Raw genomic sequence first — 20,744 nt, 5'->3', positions numbered from 1 at the left:
ACCCACTGATGATACACGACAAACTTGGCTAAGGGAGGATGCTCGATTGTTTTTGCAGCTTCGGAACTCGATTCATAGTGAGGTAATTAGTTTAATTAATCACTGTGAATTTGTTAAGGAATTGATGGATTACTTAGATTTTCTGTATTCTGGTAAAGGGAATATCTCCCGTATTTATTATGTTTGTAAGGCATTCTACCGTGCTGAGAAAGAGGATAAGTCTCTCACGGCTTATTTTATGGATTTTAAACGGGTATATGAGGAACTTAATGTATTGTTGCCTTTTAGTCCTGATGTGAAAGTTCAAAGAGCCCAACGAGAACAAGCTGTTATGAGTTTTCTTGCAGGCCTTCCTTCAGAGTATGAGACTGCTAAATCTCATATTCTCTCCGGTACTGAGATTTCCTCTTTGCATGAAACGTTCACACGGGTCCTTCGTACAGAGAGTACTCAATCTTCACAACCTGTCAGTAGTGCTCTTATTAGCCGTAATCCAAATGGACAACAGGGTAATAGAAGAGGAAGTAGAGGAGGAATTACGAAGCAAATGTCAGCGTAATGGAGAGGCTAGTTCTAATCGGGACTCAAGAGGAGTCATTTGTTATTATTGCCATGAGCACAGCCATACAAAATATAATTGTCCGCAACTTCGGAGAAAAATCAGCGATCACGGATGGCAAATATAGCGCAAAGAATTCTCTGATATCTTCCTCTGAGAAAACTATTTTGGTATCTGCAGAGGATTTTGCACAATTTTCCCAGTATCAGGCATCTCTAAAGCCTACCAGTTCCCCTGTCACTGCGATCGCTGAGTCAGGTAAATCTACTACATGCCTTGTGTCTTCTTCATCCAAATGGGTTATTGATTCTGGTGCGACAGATCACATGACAGGTAATTCTAGTCTTCTATCTGCTTTTCAGTCTAATCTCACTTCCTCTCATTACTTTAGGTGATGGTTCTACTTCTTGTGTCATGGGTTCAGGCTGCGAACCCGACTTCGTCAATTTCTTTGTCTTCTGTTTTGTGTCTACCAAAATTCTCTTTTAATCTACTTTCTGTTAGTAAACTTACTCGTACCTTAAATTGTTCTATTTCCTTTTTTCCTGACCAGTGTTTGTTTCAGGATCTTACAAAGAAGCAGATTATTGGTAGAGGACGCGAGTCAGGTGGTCTCTACATTCTGGAAAATCATGTACCGCGGTCGCTTGTTTGCTCCAGTACCTTAACACCTCTTGAAGCTCATTGTAGATTGGGTCATCCTTCTTTGTCTACCATGAAGAAGCTGTGTCCTCAATTTCAGTCTTTATCAGTACTAGAATGTTAGTCGTGTCAGTTTGCAAAACATTATCGTTTGCCTTCTGTGTCTAGAGTAAATAAACGGGCTTCATCTCCTTTTGAGGTAGTTCATTCTGATGTTTGGGGTCCTTGTTCTGTTACATCTAAAACTGGATTTCGTTATTTTATTACTTTTGTTGATGATTACTCTCGTGTTACCTGGTTATATTTAATGAAAAATCGTTCTGAGTTGTTTTCTATCTTTTGTGCCTTTTGTAATGAAATCAAAACTCAATTTAATATTTCTGTGCGCATATTAAGAAGTGACAATGCCAAAGAATACTTTTCAGCACAATTTCAGCCTTATATGACACAAAATGGCATTCTTCATCAGTCTTCCTGTGTGGACACCCCATCCCAAAATGGCGTGGCCGAAAGAAAAAATCATCTTCTTGAGGTAACTCGTGCTCTTCTTTTTCAGATAAAAGTACCTAAACACTTTTGGGCGGATGCAGTTTCCACGGCATGTTTTTTGATCAATCGTATGCCATCTTCTGTCCTTAATGGGGATATTCCTTATACTACTTTGTTTCCTACAAAATCTTTGTTCCCTATTGAACCCCGTATTTTTTGTTGTACCTGTTTTGTGCGTGATGTTCGTCCACAGGTTACTAAATTGGATCCAAAATCTCTCAAATGTGTCTTCCTTGGGTACTCCCGGCTCCAAAAAGGGTACCGTTGTTTCTCTCCTACTCTTAATCGTTATCTTGTTTCTGCAGATGTCACATTTTTTGAGTCCACTCCATTTTTTCCTCCATCATCTGTGTATGAGAGTCAGGGGGAGGAGGATGATCTCTTAATATATACTGTCCAACCAATGTCTAGTACTCTCCCACAGCCTGTTCCTTCTGTCTCTAGACCTACTCGACCTCCCGTTGTTCATGTTTATTCCAGGAGATTGGAGATTCCTGACTCAGATCCTCCACCAGCTACTTCGTTGGGAGATCCTCACCTCATCGATCATGATTCTGATCTAGACTTACCCATTGCTCTTCGTAAAGGTAAACGTTCATGTACTTACCCTATCTCTTCTTTTGTTTCTTATAATCAATTGTCTTCTTGTTCTCGGTGTTTTGTTACTTCTTTAGACTCTGTTACTATCCCTAATACTGTTAATGAGGCACTGTCTCATCCTGGCTGGTGTGATGCTATGAAAGAGGAAATAGAGGCTTTAGATGCTAATGGTACATGGGAACTATTGCCTTTACCCACTGGTAAGAAAGCTATTGGTAGTAAATTGTTATATCTGATGAGGTAAATCTGATGGTTACGTGGCTAGGTTAAAAGCACGCCTTGTAGCAAAAGGATATGCTCAGACATATGGGGTTGATTACTCTGATACTTTTTCTCCTATAGCTAAACTTACTTCTATTCGCTTGTTTATCTCTTTAGCAGCTACATATGATTGGCCCCTACATCAATTGGATATCAAGAATGCTTTCCTTCATGGTGATCTTCAGGAGGAGGTGTATATGTAGCAACCACCTGGGTTTGTTGCTCAGGGGGAGTTGGGTAAAGTTTGTAGGCTTCGAAAGTCTCTTTATGGCTTGAAACAAAGTCCTAGGGTATGGTTTGGGAGATTCAGTGAAGCAGTACAGGAATTTGGTATGCAAAAGAGTAAGTGTGATCACTCAGTATTTTATAGGCAATCTGAGGCTGGTCTAATTCTCTTGGTAGTCTATGTGGATGACATTGTCATCACTGGGAGTGACTCTGCAGGTATTTCATCTCTTAAAACCTTCCTCCAAACTCAGTTTCAGACCAAAACTTGGGATTGTTAAAGCATTTCTTGGGTATCGAAGTTATGAGAAGTAAGAAGGGTATTTTCTTGTCTCAAAGAAAATATGTCTTCGATCTATTGACAGAGACAGGAAAATTAGGTGCTAAGCCTTGTAGCGCACCAATAACTCCAACTTTACAACTGTTAGCAGAGGATAGTGAGTTGTTTGAAGATCCAAAGAGATACAGGAGATTGGTAGGAAAATTGAACTACCTTACAGTCACTCGTCCTGACATTGCTTATGCCGTTAGTGTGGTAAGTTAGTTTATGTCTTCCCCAACTGTTGCTCATTGGGAAGCCTTAGAACAAATCTTGTGTTATTTGAAGGGCGCTCTAGGAAGAGGTTTGCTATATGGTAATCATGGGCATTTGAATGTTGAATGTTTTTCAGATGCCGACTGGGCTGGATCTAAGGTTGACAGGAGGTCAACTACTGGATATTGCGTTTTTATTGGAGGAAATTTGGTGTCTTGGAGAAGCAAGAAGCAGAGTGTAGTTTCTCGATCTAGTGCTGAATCCGAATACAGAGCCATGGCACAATCAGTATGTGAGGTAATGTGGATACTTCAATTACTAGATGAGACAGGTTTTAAGACCTCCCTGCCTGTGAAATTGTGGTGTGATAATCAAGCTGCTCTTCATATTGCTTCTAATCCGGTGTTTCATGAGCGAACCAAACATATTGAGATTGATTGTCACTTTATTCGTGAAAAGATTCAACAACAGATCATCTCAACAGGACACATCAAAACTGGAGAGCAGTTAGGAGATATTTTCACAAAAGCTCTGAATGGAGCTAGGATTGACTACATTTGTAACAAGTTGGGCATGATTAACATCTATGCTCCAACTTGAGGGGGAGTGTTATGGAAAGTCAATCACTATGTTATGGAAAGTCAATCACTATATTATTTTTCTGTATATTTTGTATTATGTATTCCTATTTAGGATTTCTTCCTAATTAGTAGAACACAATTATAGGAATCAATTGTATATATATACCCATGTACAGATTAATTGAAATCAATAAGAATCATCTCTTTCTACAACAAATATGTGTCACATGCAAACATGCCAAAAGTCGGTCACATCAATGTTCTAAGATTTAAGCATTGTTTCTATCTTGGCAATAGTAGCACTAAATTGTAAAAATATCTATAGAATATCATCAACTTCCACTTGAAGTTGGCTCAATTGGTACTTGCACATAACTACAATCGAAGGTCATGGATTTAATACACAGAACCTTCCAAGATATATAGAAACTTGCACTATACAATACAACCATACATGGCCCATCAGATTGCATTCCATCTTATGTGGAGTGAATCATTAGAGTTCCTTCCTTGTAATATTCTAAAACTGTAACCTTTATAAAGACACTAAACATGAGAAATGATCAATAAAAACTTCATAGGAAGCTTGAAAAGGAAGTTCACACAGCCCAACTATTGCTTCTGTACTTTTTGCATTATGTTAGTGCTACTAACAGTGCGAAAGTCATGGCCGAGTTAACCTCCAAGTCTTGTGCACAACTGCATGCAAATTCAGACATCATGCACATGAATGAACAAACAACAAAACAGACACACCCACAGATACACACATGTTCAGGCAATAGTATAAGCAGTAAGTGTGTTTGGTCATCATGAAGCAGGTACAAGAGAAGCAAAGGACAGTCGGTGAAAGCAATAGTGCGAACATATTATTGAGAACAAGAGTGCATGAAACCTTATTAACCTAAAAGCATCCAAAAGTTTATTCTGTGTGTAAGAGCATACTTGATTGAACCTATCAATCCGTTTGCCAGCAACATCTTCATGGGTGCAAGAATCACTGTAATAAACAACTAAGAGAGTTAAGTTTAGCAAAGCATAATCAAAATGTGATAAGGACTAGACTATTAGAAAGGTAACAGACCTGGATACCTTCATGTAAGAGCTGGCCTTCAATAGACTGGTATGAACGCTTATATCAACTAGCACAGCATGAAATGCATCAAAATGGACAGGACAATATGAATGCAATCCCAAAAGAGCTTTCGGAGGAATTCGAAATTCATGGACCGCAACAGTGGAAGCATCTAGATAAGCAAGCAACTCAAGCCTGCTCAGTTCACAATATCAAATTTAAGCGGTTAACTACCAAAAAATCCTTTAGACTTTTTTATTTTCTAATTTGCAATTATTGCCTTTGAAAATGACCAATTTCAATACTGCATACTTTACTTTTTGGTGCAATCATGGACATGGACCCTGGCCAATACACAGAATCCCTTTTAGTTACAAGCAATATTAACTTATAAAAGGGGAGAAAAAAAAAAATACAGGCCTGTAGCTTTGGTAGCCTATATCGATCAGGTTTCAAGTAATGGCTCTTACATGATGCAATGCCATTATTTCATGATATTTCTGAGGCCCATAATTTTCTCTCTATTTTTTTTTTTTTTTACTACATATGGTAACAGGCCCTTTTTTGGGAGCAATCAATGTAAAAGGCTAGATTTTTGGATTTCAGCAAAAGGTTACATACTCACCCAGCAAAAATTTTCACAAAGTTTAGGTTGATTCATGCTCCTACTATATAAATATATAAATTCAATGCACATTTAAGTTAAATCATGGACTAGTAATAATAATAATAATAATAATAATAATAATAATAATAATAATAATAATAATAATAATAATAATGTCATGTAATCAATCTCTTTCTTAGATGTATTTATGCTCGTCAGTATGTTGTATTTGTTACTTTCAGTCAAATCGTATATTTTAAGTTTTTACAAACAGATTTGCATGATGATAATCCCATTTTAATTATGTGGGACCATGAATCGTGATTTAAACCTAAGCCATCAAATAGGTACTTCCTTTTGCAATGGTCATATTAGAAGCTGATTTTAAATATAATTAAATGGATTCTGTGGCTTGGGCTTGGCCACTACTACAGCTCCTAATTGAAGTGCAGGCAAAAACTTATCATTTTTCATATTATAAGCCACAACCGCAAATTGGGAAAAGTTTATAACCTTTATTCTGATTAATCCAAATTTAAATTTGCAAATTTCAACATAGAAATGAGGGTAACTTCTTTAACTGCACAATTATTGACCAAAAGTTTCTCCCTAACTTACCCATCCTCCGATGCAGGGGCTTGCAAAAGCTCAAACTTCAAAATAACAGCAGATGTAGATGGACACTGTAAATCAGCGTAAAAAATATAGGAAATCATTAACAATAAATTCTAAGCCCAGCAACAAAAGATGCGACAAATTTCTATACGCAAAAATATTCATTAAATCCAATTTTCTGGGACTATTATGATGTAGGACAGCTTGCAAGGCTGCCTTTTAAAGCTAGATTTGCGGTTATATGAAAGCTAGAAGTAGGGCTGCACAAAAAACATTCGAAACCAACAAAACCGACCAAATCCAAATACGCAGGTTTTAATTATAGTTTGGTCATTTAAGGTTTCATAAAAAATTACAAAACCAAATCTTCAGATTTTATTATTTTAAACCACTCACACCAAACCGAACATTTTTATATTTTATACTTTTCACTTCTAAATTTTTAATATTTATAATTTTATATTTCAAACTTAAATTATGGTTTCTACTTAATATCTTATAAAATTGTTTACAAAGGAATAATGTTAAACCGTGAAGGATTGTGTTTTTAAGAGTAATTTTATTTTGGTCATTTAAATCTTGTAATGTAGTTACAAATTTTAAATGATTTTAAATTTTAATAATGCACAAACTACTCACACTAACTCAAACCAAATTTTAATGGTTTGCTTTGAGTGGATATTGAAGTTTCATGGTCAGTTGTGGTTCGACTTCAACATAAACCTACCATGTTAGTTTGGTTTGAAAAATTTCCCTCAAACCACCCAACCCAAACCGTCTGTAACCCCAGCCTAAACAACAACAACAACTAAGCCTTAATTCCAAACTAGTTAGAGTCAGCTATATGGATTATTTTTCGCCATTCAGCTCTATTAGACACTAGGTCTACATCAAACCCGTCTAAAATGATTTGGAATTTAGGTGAACAATTAGGTTTTGTATTACATGATGTAACAATTTCAACATCATGTATGCCAGCAAAGGATTTTGCAATTGCAAGTCATTTAGCCTCAATGCCTTATATGGTTATTAAAGGCTCAAGGCAAACTAAGGCGCCAAAGGGTCCTAGAGCCTAGGGGCAGGCACAAAAGTAAAAAATTAAAAAAAAAATCCATAAAAGTTAAATAAATGTGATTCTTTTCCTTTTTCCTTTTGGCATATATTTAAAATAGGTGTAGATGAAACATTTAAAAAAAAAAAAAAGATAATAACGGAGTGATAGTGTTGAAAATGGAAATATGGGAGGCTAGTTTAATGAGATTTTAATGACTAGTTATCACCAGCGATACTAATTCCAAAAACCTCCTAGTGCATCAATGCAGGATTTTTATAGATTGATAAATATCAAGTTTAAGTGGTAGTGCTTTTTGCCAATGAAAGTGCTAAGTAAAAGTGAAAATAAATAAGGCATGCCTTTCTAGAACCTTATGCCTAAAACAAAGGTGCACACCTAAGCGCATAAGGCGCTAGGTTTCAAGCCTAGTGAGCCTTGAGCCTGAGTTGTACTTGATATGCGCCTTTAATAACTATAATGCCTTATATACAAAGACAATTTTTGTAGAAAAGGGCTTCCTGTTTCATTAGAGCCTCTTCACATTGGCCAGGGTAATTATTATACACGGTCACTTATTTGAGTACTTTCATAAAAGTTACTGAATTTTAATTTCTTTCATAAAACTCACTGAACTTCAATTTGATTTTATAAAAGTCATTGTAATCAGAAATTAAAAGCTTTCAAGTTAACCTGTTTTTAAGTTAACCTGCTGACCTGTCACCTATTTTACAAATAAAATTACCTAACTAGTAGTTGTTGATGGAAAAGAAATAAAGAGGGGGGAATGGTTTGACAGCGAGAGGGGTAGCTGGATGCATTTTATGCATCCTATTTTCTTTTTCTTTTTCTTTTTTTAAGAAATTAATAAAATAAGGTAATTTTGTTTATAAATAGTTGACAGGTCAGCAGGTTAATCTGGAAACCTTTAATTTCCTGTTACAATGATTTTAATGAAATCAAATTGAAATTTAGTGAGTGTTATGAAAGAAATTAAAGTTTGACAACTTTTATGAAAACACTCATAAAGTTAAGTGACCGTGGATAATATTTACCCCTTTGGCTGATGTATTAGAAATTGTACGTTATTTTGTGTCATACGCTGTGCCTATTTTAGAGCTATTTGTTTCTGCAATTATATTTTGTTTCAACTGAAGTGGCAACACATTACTACAATTACTTCTTGCATTTTATAGTTTGTAATATTAAAAATTTAGGCACAGAGAGAGATTATTACCTTATCACCAAGAGGTAGATTGAAAGAGATCATAATAGATAAAAGAATATCCTGCCTGGCATATTTAATTCGAAAAGGCTGCGTTGAGAAACTGTTGTCAGCATCATTAATCCTCCATACTCCATATGTGTTATCAAAACCCAAATCAGGAGCTGCAACACACAAATGTCATGAGAATTTTTACTTTTCTGCAATCCCAGAAACACCACGCATGAGAAGATTACTACAAATCCATCAATTAAGTAGAGCAAATTGTATCCATATGCATAAAGAATTAAAAATAAAAAGAGAAATAAATAAAAAGAAAGAAAAGAGAAGCAAAAAATGCCCCATGCATTTTATGAAAAATAGTTCCCCCAAAAACTTTTTTTTCAATTTTCTGGTGTTCAAGAAGCAGCAAAAAAAAAAAGGGATTAATGGAAACTATTTTCCCAAACAAAGGGAAAACTGCAAGATCAAAATGAGAAGTCATTTTCCAAAATCCCATAATCTCATTAAAAAAAAAAGGAAAAAACTTATAAGATAATAACACAGACGCATAAACATTGAAAGAGATTTTTTCCCCCTCATATATATTCCAAATGCCAAAATATAATTTTTGGTTATTTTAGCTATAAGATTAAACAACATAGAATAATTCTTTTTTCCAAAAATGCTGTAAAGAAGAAGAAGAAGAGAATTGCTTGATTATTCCCTCAAGCATCTTGCGGTATGCATACACTTCAGATTAAGTATAATAGCATAATTACAGCACACAATCACTCGCATGATTATCGCACACAATCACTCGCATGATTACAATAATCATACAGCTAGCATTCTAATAAATGTTACCTACAAACAATATATCCATATACAAGGAGCCATATATAGAAACAATTGATCATATCACAAACGCTTTAGACAAGCCATAAAAATTTACAAGGTGCCATTGTACTTGATCACGCTAGCAAAATTGGAACAAGTACACTTCTAAGAGTCCAAATGATAATTAATCCCAATTTTTACTATAACCATTTAACCATATCCTGTTCAGAATTTTCTTTCAAATCTTTTTAACTTTGACAAAAAATGTTCTCCAAATCATAGAAGTAACTACCATTAATCAAAGAAATAATGCATTGAAACCACACCTCGTACTCATGCTTGAAATGAGCTGAGCTTCTTACATGCTACTTAAAGCTCAATTTTAGGCTTTCTTGAGCTTCCTATTAAGGGAAGCAAACCAAATGCAAAACCATTTTTGAAATCCATCCAATAAACTATTATGACTAAGCAGTTAGTGAGCTGAGTTGGATAAAGTAGTTACATATTGAAGTAGGAAATGTTAGTGATTGGTATAAATAACCCTTGCATTGTAATTGATAGGCATTCATCAAAACAATAATACAACAGTATTTCCTCTCTCTCTCTCTCTCTCTCTCTCTCTCTCTCTCTCTCTCTCTCTCATATATATATCTCGCTCTCTTCTAATTGTGGCGTTATGGTGTTCTGAGATTCTGCTACGTAACAAATTGGTATTAAAGCTGTTAGATCAGTGGGCAATTACTAGAAATTGTTTCATGGGAGTTGCGTCTATGGCAGATCACTCTTCCCAAGTACCAGGTTTCTTCTTCTCTCTTCCTCTCTTTCCTCTAATTCTTCTTTTCTGAGATTTCTTCCTTTCTTCTCTCTATTCTTCTTCTTCTTCTTCTTCTTCTTCTTCTTCTTCCTTTTCTTCCTTTCTCTAAATTCTTCTCCCTTCGTCCCTGAGAATTCTTCCCTTCTTCCTCTACTTCTTCCTTCCTTCCCTGAAATTTCTTCCCTTTCTTTACTCTATTTCCTCTTCCTTCTTTCTTCTTTCTTCTTTTAATCAATTCTTTTCTTCAAGGTATAAACCCATTAGGGTTTTGCTGGAAATTCATATTTTCCTTCTTCAACTTCTTGAAATCTTCTTTCTTCCTCAAAGTTTCTACTTTCCAAGAATCAAATCTCTATTCTTTCTTCATTTTCTTGTTTCTTAAAGTACTTGAAACTAGAGATTATACAAAAATCCTATTGAAGTTCTTTGGGCTTTCACTGCATTGCTATCGTGATAATGACTGTCTATGGGGTCTGTGGTGGTTAGTTCAGAGATGGTAGGGTTGCTGAATTGGAATAAATAATTAGGGTTAGGCAGGAGAATGTGGATGGGCAATTTAATTCAATAGAGGAAAGATTTAATGTGTTGGAAGGGAAATTGGATTAACTTTGGTAATAACAATGCATTGAGAGAGGATTTGAGATCTTTCATGAGTATATTTGCAAAGGAAAATGGAAAGGAAGTCTCTACTGAGGATACATTGAAGGAGGATTTGAGATCTTTCTTGTGTATATTTGCAAAGAAAAATGAAAAGGAAGTCTCTACTGAGGATATTGGAGTCAGGGGAGCCGAAAATAGAGGTTTGCTGCCAGTTTCAAAGGATCTAACTAATCCACAAATGAAGGATCAAAGCAGTATTGATAAATATTGTTACTACTGAAGAAATTCTGGGTGCAGAATCCACAACCCTAGGAACTAATGAAGACATGATAGATCAACAAAGAAAATTTCAGCAAAAGATAAAGAAAAAAACAGAGAAATTTCTTGAGAATGATTGTGGAATGTTTCTCAAATTCAAGAAGCAATTGATATTGATTTTGCAATTAAAGATGCTGATGAATAGAATTTTGAAGAAAGACATTCATAATCTCTTAAGAATTGTGTTTTGAAGAAAGTCCAAAATTTATGTCGCCTTCAGCATATGTTAACCAGCTAGAATGAGTTTCTTGTTGCTAGAGTTTGAGAAATGGAGTGGAATGCTATTGAATTGCCTTTTCAGTTCATGAAAAATTGCTTGTCACAGTAAAACTTTGCTGGACAATGCAATTTCTTGGAGCAATGGGGATGAATTGATCTTACCAATTCAAGAGGACCATCATTATAAGTTATGTTATTATGTATTCCTAATTTCCATGGAGGATAAATAGGAGAAATCAAGAAGGCTGAAGAACAAAATTAATCTTGAAGGGAGTTGCATCTGAAATTCCTAAAGAAGATGAATTTGAAAGATGGAGAAGGTAGAGAAATAAAGGCAAATATGAAGAAAGAAAGTCCAATTTCAGTATATTAGTTTTGAACATTACAATTCATTATAAGACTTAGTAGTAGAAGGTGGTCTATAATTGCAATATGTTATTGCTAATTGTTGTTCCTTTCTTCATTCTTAAGAAGAATGATTTCGAGAGGTGGGCAATGTTATAATTAAGTAGTTATTGATCAGAGTTGGATTATGTAGTTACATATTGAAGTGGGAAATGAGAGTGAATGGTATAAATAGCCCTTGCATTGTTATTGATAGGCATTCATCAAATCAATAATACAACAGTATTTCCTCTCTCTATTTCTTCTTCTAATATTGGTGTTATGGTGATTAGAGATTATGTTATGTAACATAAGCACACTGAAATCAAGCTAGGTTATGCTTGGCACATTTAAACATGAGAATAGTTTTATTAAGTGACATATCTATGGATGGTTTTAAATAGCAACCGTCACATTATATAACGGCCGTTATTTATAGGTTTTTAAAAGTCTCGTTAACTGTTAGACCGTTATTTAAAAGTATATCCTGGTTTGCATGGGTAGCTGTTACCAATGTTACGTAACGGCAACCGCCGTTACCCATGCAAACTAGGATATGCCTTTAAGTAACAACCTAACGGTTAACGAGGCCTCTAAATAACATTAAATATCGATTAATGTTATTTGCCGTTAAGTAACAATAATAGCCGTTACCCCCAATAACGCAGCAACTTAAAAAGGACAGCAGATAGGCTTTCTTCATTTTTTTTTTTTTTTCATTCTTTGCATATTGTAGCTTCCCAACCAGGGCTCCGATCACATTTTCTCTCAAAATTTCACTCAAATTTCTCTTTCTTTCTACAACAAATCTCTCCCTTCTTCTTTTTTAAGCTACAATTATCATAAATATTTCTATTCTCTACAACTACTTGCAAAAGGTGAGTATTATTTGCTATTTTTTGCTTTATTTTGGCATATTTGTTAAAGAAAATTAGGTTTGATGTTAGATTTGTTGTTAAATTTATAGTATAAAACATTAGTTTGCTTGATCTATAGGTTTATGTTTTTTTTTTTCTAATTTGAGCTTTTTGCATAATTAATTTTACTAAAATGCATTATTAATTACAAACTAATATCTAATTTAATGTATTTATACTTATTATATAGTTGTGTATCTTAGTTTTACTGTCTGATACTCGGACTCGCCATTCTCCCTTGCCACACCCGTGTTGACACGACACGACACTACACTGGATAAGACACGGAATGTGTCCGATACACATCCATGAAATTCAATACGCAGGCGTAAATGATTCCTTGGGAAATTGGACTGTTTTTTGCTTGTCTCTGTTTCATAGGGGTTACATGGCAGGTATACACTAGGGTTCACATGTGGACAAAACTCTGCATATTCTTTCTCTATTTTTAAATGGGTCAAGATACTTTGACTTTTCCTTTTTTTTTTTTTGGTTTTAATGTGTAAGTGGCTGCCGATATTTTGGAAAATATGCAAGAAATAATTAATTTATTCATAAATAGATGTGAACTATTAGAAAATATAAATATCATTAATTTTAATTATTTAAAATTATATTATTTTATTAAATCTTAAATAATATGTATATTACTTCTAATCTTTATTTTGGAAAATATGTAATAAATAATTAACTTATTCATAAAAAGATGAGAACTATTAGAAAATATAAATATCATTAATTTTAAATATTTAAAACTATATTATTTTATTACATCTTAAATAACATGTATGTTATATTAAAAAATTATCATATTAATTATTTTTTACATATTAATCTATCTAGATTTATTTTATTTCAGTAGCACCCGTGTCCAAATTTTGATTCATATCCTTGTATTTTCTATTTAAGAATTTTACAAGTCTTAACACATGGATATGTATCCTTTTCTGACACCCGTACTCGAGTCCAAGAAACATAGATTTTACTTGTATATATCCACATCTACTCATTTCATAAACTTAGCAAATTTTTCAAAAAAAGTATATGCAATGCCAAGCCGCTGCCATTACCGTTATGCTATGATCATTACAGGCCTGTTTCCGTTACGCGTAACCATGATTTAAAGGCTCGCCTTACATGCTTTTGAGTAGGCATGTACGGATTGGAAGCTTGTAAATACACTGGTATATACTCACTAATAGCATTTGAAGTTGAAGGTTATATGCTTGCATATAGTTAATAAACAAAAATTACGATATCCAAATTTGCAATTTTGGCTGATGCCTGATGCAAGGGCTTTACAAGCTTAATATAGTTATAATATTAGTTATAACGAAATTTTTGTAATTGCAATCATTCAATTTAGCTTTCATTTCCTTCAATTTTAAGTATTCCTACTGCTTTTAGGCTTCTTAAATTAGTAAAGTTGTCCGAGTATAAGTAGGACTTGTACTATTATAATAGATATTTCATCTACTACATAGAGTAGATAGATAACTTAAAATAAGCTCGCAATTTTTAGTTCTTTATTATCTAGTAAACTCGGATTAATTTCACTTATAGTGCCTCAACTTAGCTAGTCGTATCAGTAATATCTCTCAACTTCAATTTGCATCATAAAAATCCATAAACTTCAATTTGAGTATCATTAAAATCCATGTGACCTACTATTATAGGTTTCTATGTTAACTTATGGCTAAATTTTATTTATTGTCCCTCAACTTCGATAAATATACCACACACATCCCTCAACTTTAATTTATCCCACAAAAATCTTTAAACTTTAATTTAATATATAAATAATTTTAATACAAAATGTGTTAAATAATTTAGTATTCCTTAGTGCATGATGTTTGCGGATGATATTGTTCTAATAGATGAGACACGAGAAGGAGTCAATAGAAAGCTAGAACTTTGGAGAAGTACTCTAGAGTCAAAGGGTTTTAAGTTACGCAGAACGAAGACAGAATACATGCATTGCAAGTTCAGTGAAAGCCAAACTGGTGATAGGGAAGGAGTTAGTTTGAATGGAGTGATACTGCCCCAAAGTAATCACTTTAAATATCTAGGCTCAGTCCTTCAAGTAGATGGGGGATGTGAGGAGGATGTTAGTCATAGGATTAAAGCTGGATGGTTGAAATGGAGACGTGCCACGGGAGTTTTATGTGATCGTAAGATTCCCAATAAATTGAAAGGAAAATTTTACCGTACAGCCATACCACCGGCTATGTTATATGGTAGTGAGTGTTGGGCACTGAAAGAGTCGTATGCATCTAAGATAAGAGTTGCATAGATGAGAATGTTAAGGTAGATGAGTGGCCATACTAGACTAGATAAAGTCCGTAATGAGAGTATTAGAGAAAAGGTAGGAGTGGTGTCAATTGAAAATAAGTTGAGAGAAGGGAGATTGAGGTGGAGGATATAAAGAAAAAAGGGGTAGACCTAAATTGACTTGGAGGAGAGTAGTACAACATGACCTAGAAGCATTACACATTTCTGAGGATTTAACCCAAAATCGTTCGGAGTGGACAAAGCGAATCCATATAGCCACCCCAAATTTTTGGGATAAAGGCTTAGTTGAGTTGAGTTGAGAAAGACAAAAGCTATGTACAATATCAACCTATATTAAAAAAAATAATATTTAATTAGTGTTTAAATATTTACAAAATAAAGTAAAATAATTACATATTATTACTTTTTTTACATTAAAAAAACCAAAGGAATTAAGATAAATTAAACATAAATCTTTTAAATATTAACCAAAAATTGAAGTAAAAAATATATGTAAAATAATTTTTTTAATGATAAATTAAATAATTAATTAATTGTAAATATTTTTATAAATATTAAACTATTTCTAAAAGTATGATTTTATTTTAAATAAATCGAAAATAAATGAAGACTTAAAATTTTAAATTGACTATAAAGTTAAAGGACAACTATGATAAATCTATTTAAGTTAAAAGGCAATGAGTGAATCTTAGCTACAAGTTAACCTGGAAACCCACAATAACAGGTCACAGGGATTTTAATGATATTCAAATTGAAATTCGGAGTTTTTATGATACAAATTGAAATTAATCACTTAAGTTAAGGGACTATGCGTGAAATTAACCCAGTGAACTCCATAATTATTCTTCCTTGTGATTCAAGGAAGTTGGCATAGACATGATCTAGCCTTGTTTATCATTTTTCTATCCTGTGTCAATTGGCATCAAAGTAAGGTTTCTCTAGGCTTTTTGATGGCATGCCATGAAATTCAAAGCAATCTCTTTGTTCATGAAGTTTGCAATGGAACATTCTTTTAAATTGCACTAAAGATTTCACTCACAATCAAACCATCTATAAACATGTTCCTAATATTGAACACATTTTATTGTAATAATGATTCTTATAAGAAAGACTGTATCAAGAGGTTATTTGATCTTGAAACTTATCTTCATTTTCATGAGATTGATGGATAAGAGAAGGTAGAATTGGCTTCTTTGAAGTTGAAAGAATATGATACTGATTGGTGAATTGAATTTCACTATAAATATGGTAAAATTCATCATGATCAAGAATGAAAAAATTATTAATGAGACAATTTTATTATGATCATTGTGAGGTTTCATTTTATTGTTTAACTAAATGAATAGATATATATTATGAAAGATTGAAAGGGGATTTTTATGCTCAACTCCTTAAAAAATGAATCTTGCTCAAAATCTGTGGGTGAAAATTTTATTACTCAAGCCCAAGAGAACTCGTTGTGTCAAATAATTAATGACTTAGTTAGGAGACATGCAACAATTTGATAAAGGAAACAATGAAATATAGATTAACCAGTGGCCTTTGGTTTTAAGCAAAATACTGAGGGGGAAGGCACAAGATGAATCTGTTGAGATGAAGTCATTCACATTAATGGGGCTACTTAGAAAGAGCTTAATAAAATACAAATTAGTGGAGTTCATGTCAATGAGGAAGTTATAGAGAAAGACAGAGATATTACAGAGGTTGAAATTAATATTATAAAAAAAAACTACTGACCAAGAAATTCAAGCAAAGGTGTTTGCAGTGAATTACTTGGAGAAATTGTATCCACTAATATACTCAAAATGCTTGTTTCTTGAGCATGGGAGATTATAAAGTCATAAACTTGAGGGCATGCAAGTGGAAGAGTCTGACGTTGGAGTGTGGGTTCATTATTTCATTGATTCATAAAGATTTTAGCAGTAGGATAGACATTGGACTCTAGGTTAATTGTTCCATGGGTATACGATTTATCAAATTAAACTGAATGTGGGAATTGTGGTTAGTTAATTAGCTACATGGGAAAATGCCGTGCTATAGATCAATCCCCGAATTTTATAAAGTCCATGGTTAGGGGTCAAGTCTCTAAAAAAACTGTTCTATGATTTAAAAAATAGAAAAAAAAAATTGCATGCACAAACAATTATAAAGGAATTAAGAGGATTATAATTCAATTACTCACGTTCACATTGAACAACCCTTGCAGGACTTCCCAAAGAAGTATACGCACTGTCTTCCCATCTCACGCTGATCTTAATTTGATACCACCTAACGTACAAAATAAACCATTATAGAACCATAAAAGTCAGAAAAATGAAATGAAAATGAAGTCACAACAAATGATGAGCTAAAACATGCATACCCTTGCTGAAAAAGGTCAAGGTTGTGAAACCTATGTATGTAAATGGCAATTTCTTGCACAGTATCCAACATGTCAATCGGTTTAATTTTAGTTTGGCATGGCTTCGAACTTGGCAACCTCTTCTGTGTCCCAATCTTAGGATTAATACCAATTAAGCACCCTAAATGCTGAAACATATGTAATCCTAAATCCACAAAACTTGCTTCTCTTTGCTTTTTGAAGCCAAGGTATTCAAATCCAAAACACTCTGACTATTGAAATATCCACTTTGCAACCCATAACAATTCGTAGTAGCATGAAACCAATTCTCCCAAAATCCGATTCCATTGAGAAGGGCAATAACCACATGGCAACCCACAAAACCCCTGTGGCTATTGCTCTCTCAAGGAGCTCCTTTCTCTCTCTCTCTCTCACTCTCTCTCTCTCTCTAAAAATATTTCCCTATTGACCTCCAAAGCTGCAGACATATATACAATTAAAAGAAAATGAAAACCTGAAAAACCAAATTAGGGCATAAAGAGAAAAAAGGAATTGAGAGAAGCGATGATAAAGACCTTGAGATGATCTGAGACACGATTTGTGGAGAGCCTTCTAGGGTTTGTAGGCTTTTGTTTTAATTTTGTAATTTTGGGCGAACGATTCAAGAATCAGAACGAGGATAAAGTCTAGAGAGAGAGAGAGAAACATTAGTCTTGCAGGTAGCATGATGATATGGACTTCGAGTTGTCGTTTTGTAGCTATTGTCTTCCATAATCGGATTAGGAGCGGTGCTTACTAAAGTTTGAATATCTGTTGAAAATAATTTAAAGTTTGAATTTGGGTGATGAAAAATATTTTTTTATGCTAAGCAAAATAATTAATTATTTTTATACATTTCAACCATATATCCTTTTCAATTGAAAAAAAAAAAAAAAACCATATATTCTTTCCAATTGAAAAAAAAAAATTTAACCATATCCGATGCATATAACTTTGATTAAAAGGGGGATATGGCTTTGTTGACCAAAAATGATATTAACAAGTTATATGATTAAAAAAATGAAGGAAAAAAAAGTATAAGTGTCTTCTATAATTAATTGGCTTCATAAGAAGTATAATCACTTTATTACAAAAAATAAACTCATTTAACATATCTCATGAAATTTTGTAGAATAATTTTTTTTCGAAATAATTAATTATGAAAAATTTATTAACTTAATAAGAAAAATTTCTCACTTAAAAAATGCATAATATTTTTCATAATATGAAAAAATATATTAATTATAGATAATGCCAAATAATCCTTTCCGTTAAGTTAATAAAGTTTCCGTAATTACCTATTTTATGGAAAAAAGTAGTTTATAAAAATTATATAAGTTCAATTATAAAATTTTATTAAATTATTTTATTTTTCTGTAATTAAGTAATATTACTTTGTAATAAAAATAAGTAATTATAGAACATATTAAAAGTATAATTTAATAATTTTTTTCAATTTTTGAATTTAATTTTTTGGTTAAAAATTAATATATGTGATGCTACTAATAGTAAATTTAGGACAAAATCACTAACATTATCCGAATTTTGCTTACATATCATTATAGTTCTTATAAAGACCAAGAGTATGACTCAAGCCCATTCTCTCTTTCCTCTAATTGGATTTTTCTATTGCACACAAACTCAAAGGTGCCGATATAACTCTAATCAGTAGCCAACACTTGGCCTCGGAATAGTTGCTCTAGAGTGCGCCTAATTGTGACGAGGTTAGCGTCAGTGTCAGTCTCAAAAAGCCAGCATGGCGTTATAATTCTAGAACTCCTACCGATCGCATCAGGAGCAAAAAGAAGCAATCCCCAACACAAAATCATAGTCCCTCAAGTCAAAATCAGAGCAATCACCATAATACATGTTTTTTTATTTTTCAACAATGCTTTCTTTCTTGAGTCGGTAATTATCTGAAAGTGAATATTAGTATAATAAATTTTATACTTGTACGCGTGTGTGTTTAAGAGAGAAAAAACAATGCTTTCTTTCTTTCCAAAATTTTTTCTCAAACAAAGCAAAACCCATTTTCAATGTAAAATTTAATATTGTTAGCAAGATTATGAATCTCTTAAATAATAATCATTCTCATATCAAATTAGAAACTAGAAAGTGTCAAATTGCAAAAGGAGTAGGATTTTCATCCTTTACAAGTTCATAGCCTTCATGTACATTTGTGCCCTCTTCTAAAATTGGGATATTCAAGAGATTTCAAATTTGGTAATAGTGAGCATTTTTTTTTTATCTTGCTTGACGATGGCATGAAGACCACTTTGGATTTGATTATCGATTCTAAAATTCTTAATTTGCTATACTCTAGCATTGTAACTGCATTTTCTAGCTGATGTTAAATAAGAGAATTTTATCCCAAAATGTCACACCTTACCCCTCCGTAAAGTATAACATGATCCCGTAGAATACTTAATGAACTACCGAACTTCACCTACCGATAATTCATTAAGTACCCTACAAGGGATTTTAAAACAATTTTCTTACATTTTGGAGGTGGTTAGCATTTTGGTAGGAATTAAAAACCATTTATTCAAAGTTTAAATACTAGTAAAAAATTTTGTCCATTTAAATTTTGCCGCAAATTTTATAAAAATTTTGACAGAGTTCCATTTGTAATTGGAGAAAACAGTTCTTCAAATACCTGAGAAAAACACTTCCAAAAATTTTTCACAACTCCCAACCTCTAATAAATCTCAATCATCTCAATTCAAATCACTTCAAAGTAATTCCACAATACAAATCAAAATTCATCATCTCAAAATATTTGATACTTCATTCACAAGGCATAAAACATGAAATTCACATGTACAAATAATAAATTTACAGAAGGAAATCCAAAATAATATTATTACAATTTATTTACAACTGCTCAACTTTCATTGATACATACAACATTTCTATATTTACATCAAAATTATCTACAAGGGTATAAAATAATACCCGTACAAAATGATTGATGTGATCCACAATTCGATAGCAGCTCACTCTGCTGCTTTCTCCTTGCTCTTATCTGCGACAGCAAAATAAACTATCGTTGAATATAAAAATACTCAGTGGTGCACAATAAAAATTTAAAATGCAATTCATAAATCATTCATTGGTGAAACACAATTTAAATATTTCTCAAATTATCAAAGCTCGTAATAACATAATTTAGTCAAACAATTTCATAAACACAGTGTTGTCAAAGTCATACACAACTTAAGCCATGACACAAAATTTCCGATCAATGCCGTGTTGTGCACTACGACAAAGCAATCTACAACCCCATTAATCGAAATCAATGAGGGAGGTGGCTAGCTAGCTAATGAGTACTCATCCGATCTCAACCTCAATCGGCAAGCGGAGAGGAGGAAAATAAACGATCTCAACCCCATAAATGGAGGAGGAATAATGTGATACTGTCATGCTAAGTGTGAACATAAAATCAATTCAAAACAATTTATTCAAATAATTTACTG

The 20,744-nt window shown here is 33.2% G+C and overlaps 1 protein-coding gene across 5 annotated transcripts in view; it reads right to left on the bottom strand.

Annotated features, from left to right (window-relative positions):
• The window catches only part of LOC110653494 (uncharacterized), a 91,235-nt gene extending 73,196 nt beyond the window's left edge, over nucleotides 1-18,039 (bottom strand). Inside the window, exons 1-7 of one of the 5 annotated variants that reach the window (XM_021809170.2) lie at nucleotides 17,805-18,039; nucleotides 17,251-17,707; nucleotides 17,071-17,156; nucleotides 8,538-8,689; nucleotides 6,253-6,317; nucleotides 5,037-5,222; nucleotides 4,898-4,952 (exon numbers count right to left, since the gene is read on the bottom strand). In XM_021809170.2, coding sequence (XP_021664862.2) covers nucleotides 4,898-4,952; nucleotides 5,037-5,222; nucleotides 6,253-6,317; nucleotides 8,538-8,689; nucleotides 17,071-17,156; nucleotides 17,251-17,426 — 720 coding nt within the window. In that variant the 5' untranslated portion in view covers nucleotides 17,427-17,707; nucleotides 17,805-18,039. The remainder of the gene's footprint in view (nucleotides 1-4,897; nucleotides 4,953-5,036; nucleotides 5,223-6,252; nucleotides 6,318-8,537; nucleotides 8,690-17,070; nucleotides 17,157-17,250; nucleotides 17,708-17,804) is intronic. The other 4 variants (XM_021809167.2, XM_021809168.2, XM_058145720.1 and 1 more) reach the window with 4 other exon arrangements.
• Nucleotides 18,040-20,744: the final 2,705 nt, after the last annotated feature.

The sequence above is a fragment of the Hevea brasiliensis genome, chromosome 4, assembly GCF_030052815.1.
Source record: "Hevea brasiliensis isolate MT/VB/25A 57/8 chromosome 4, ASM3005281v1, whole genome shotgun sequence".
NCBI classification, from domain to species: Eukaryota; Viridiplantae; Streptophyta; class Magnoliopsida; order Malpighiales; family Euphorbiaceae; genus Hevea; species Hevea brasiliensis.
Note: the sequence above shows the minus strand (reverse complement) of the source record. Positions and strands in the feature narration are given on the sequence as shown.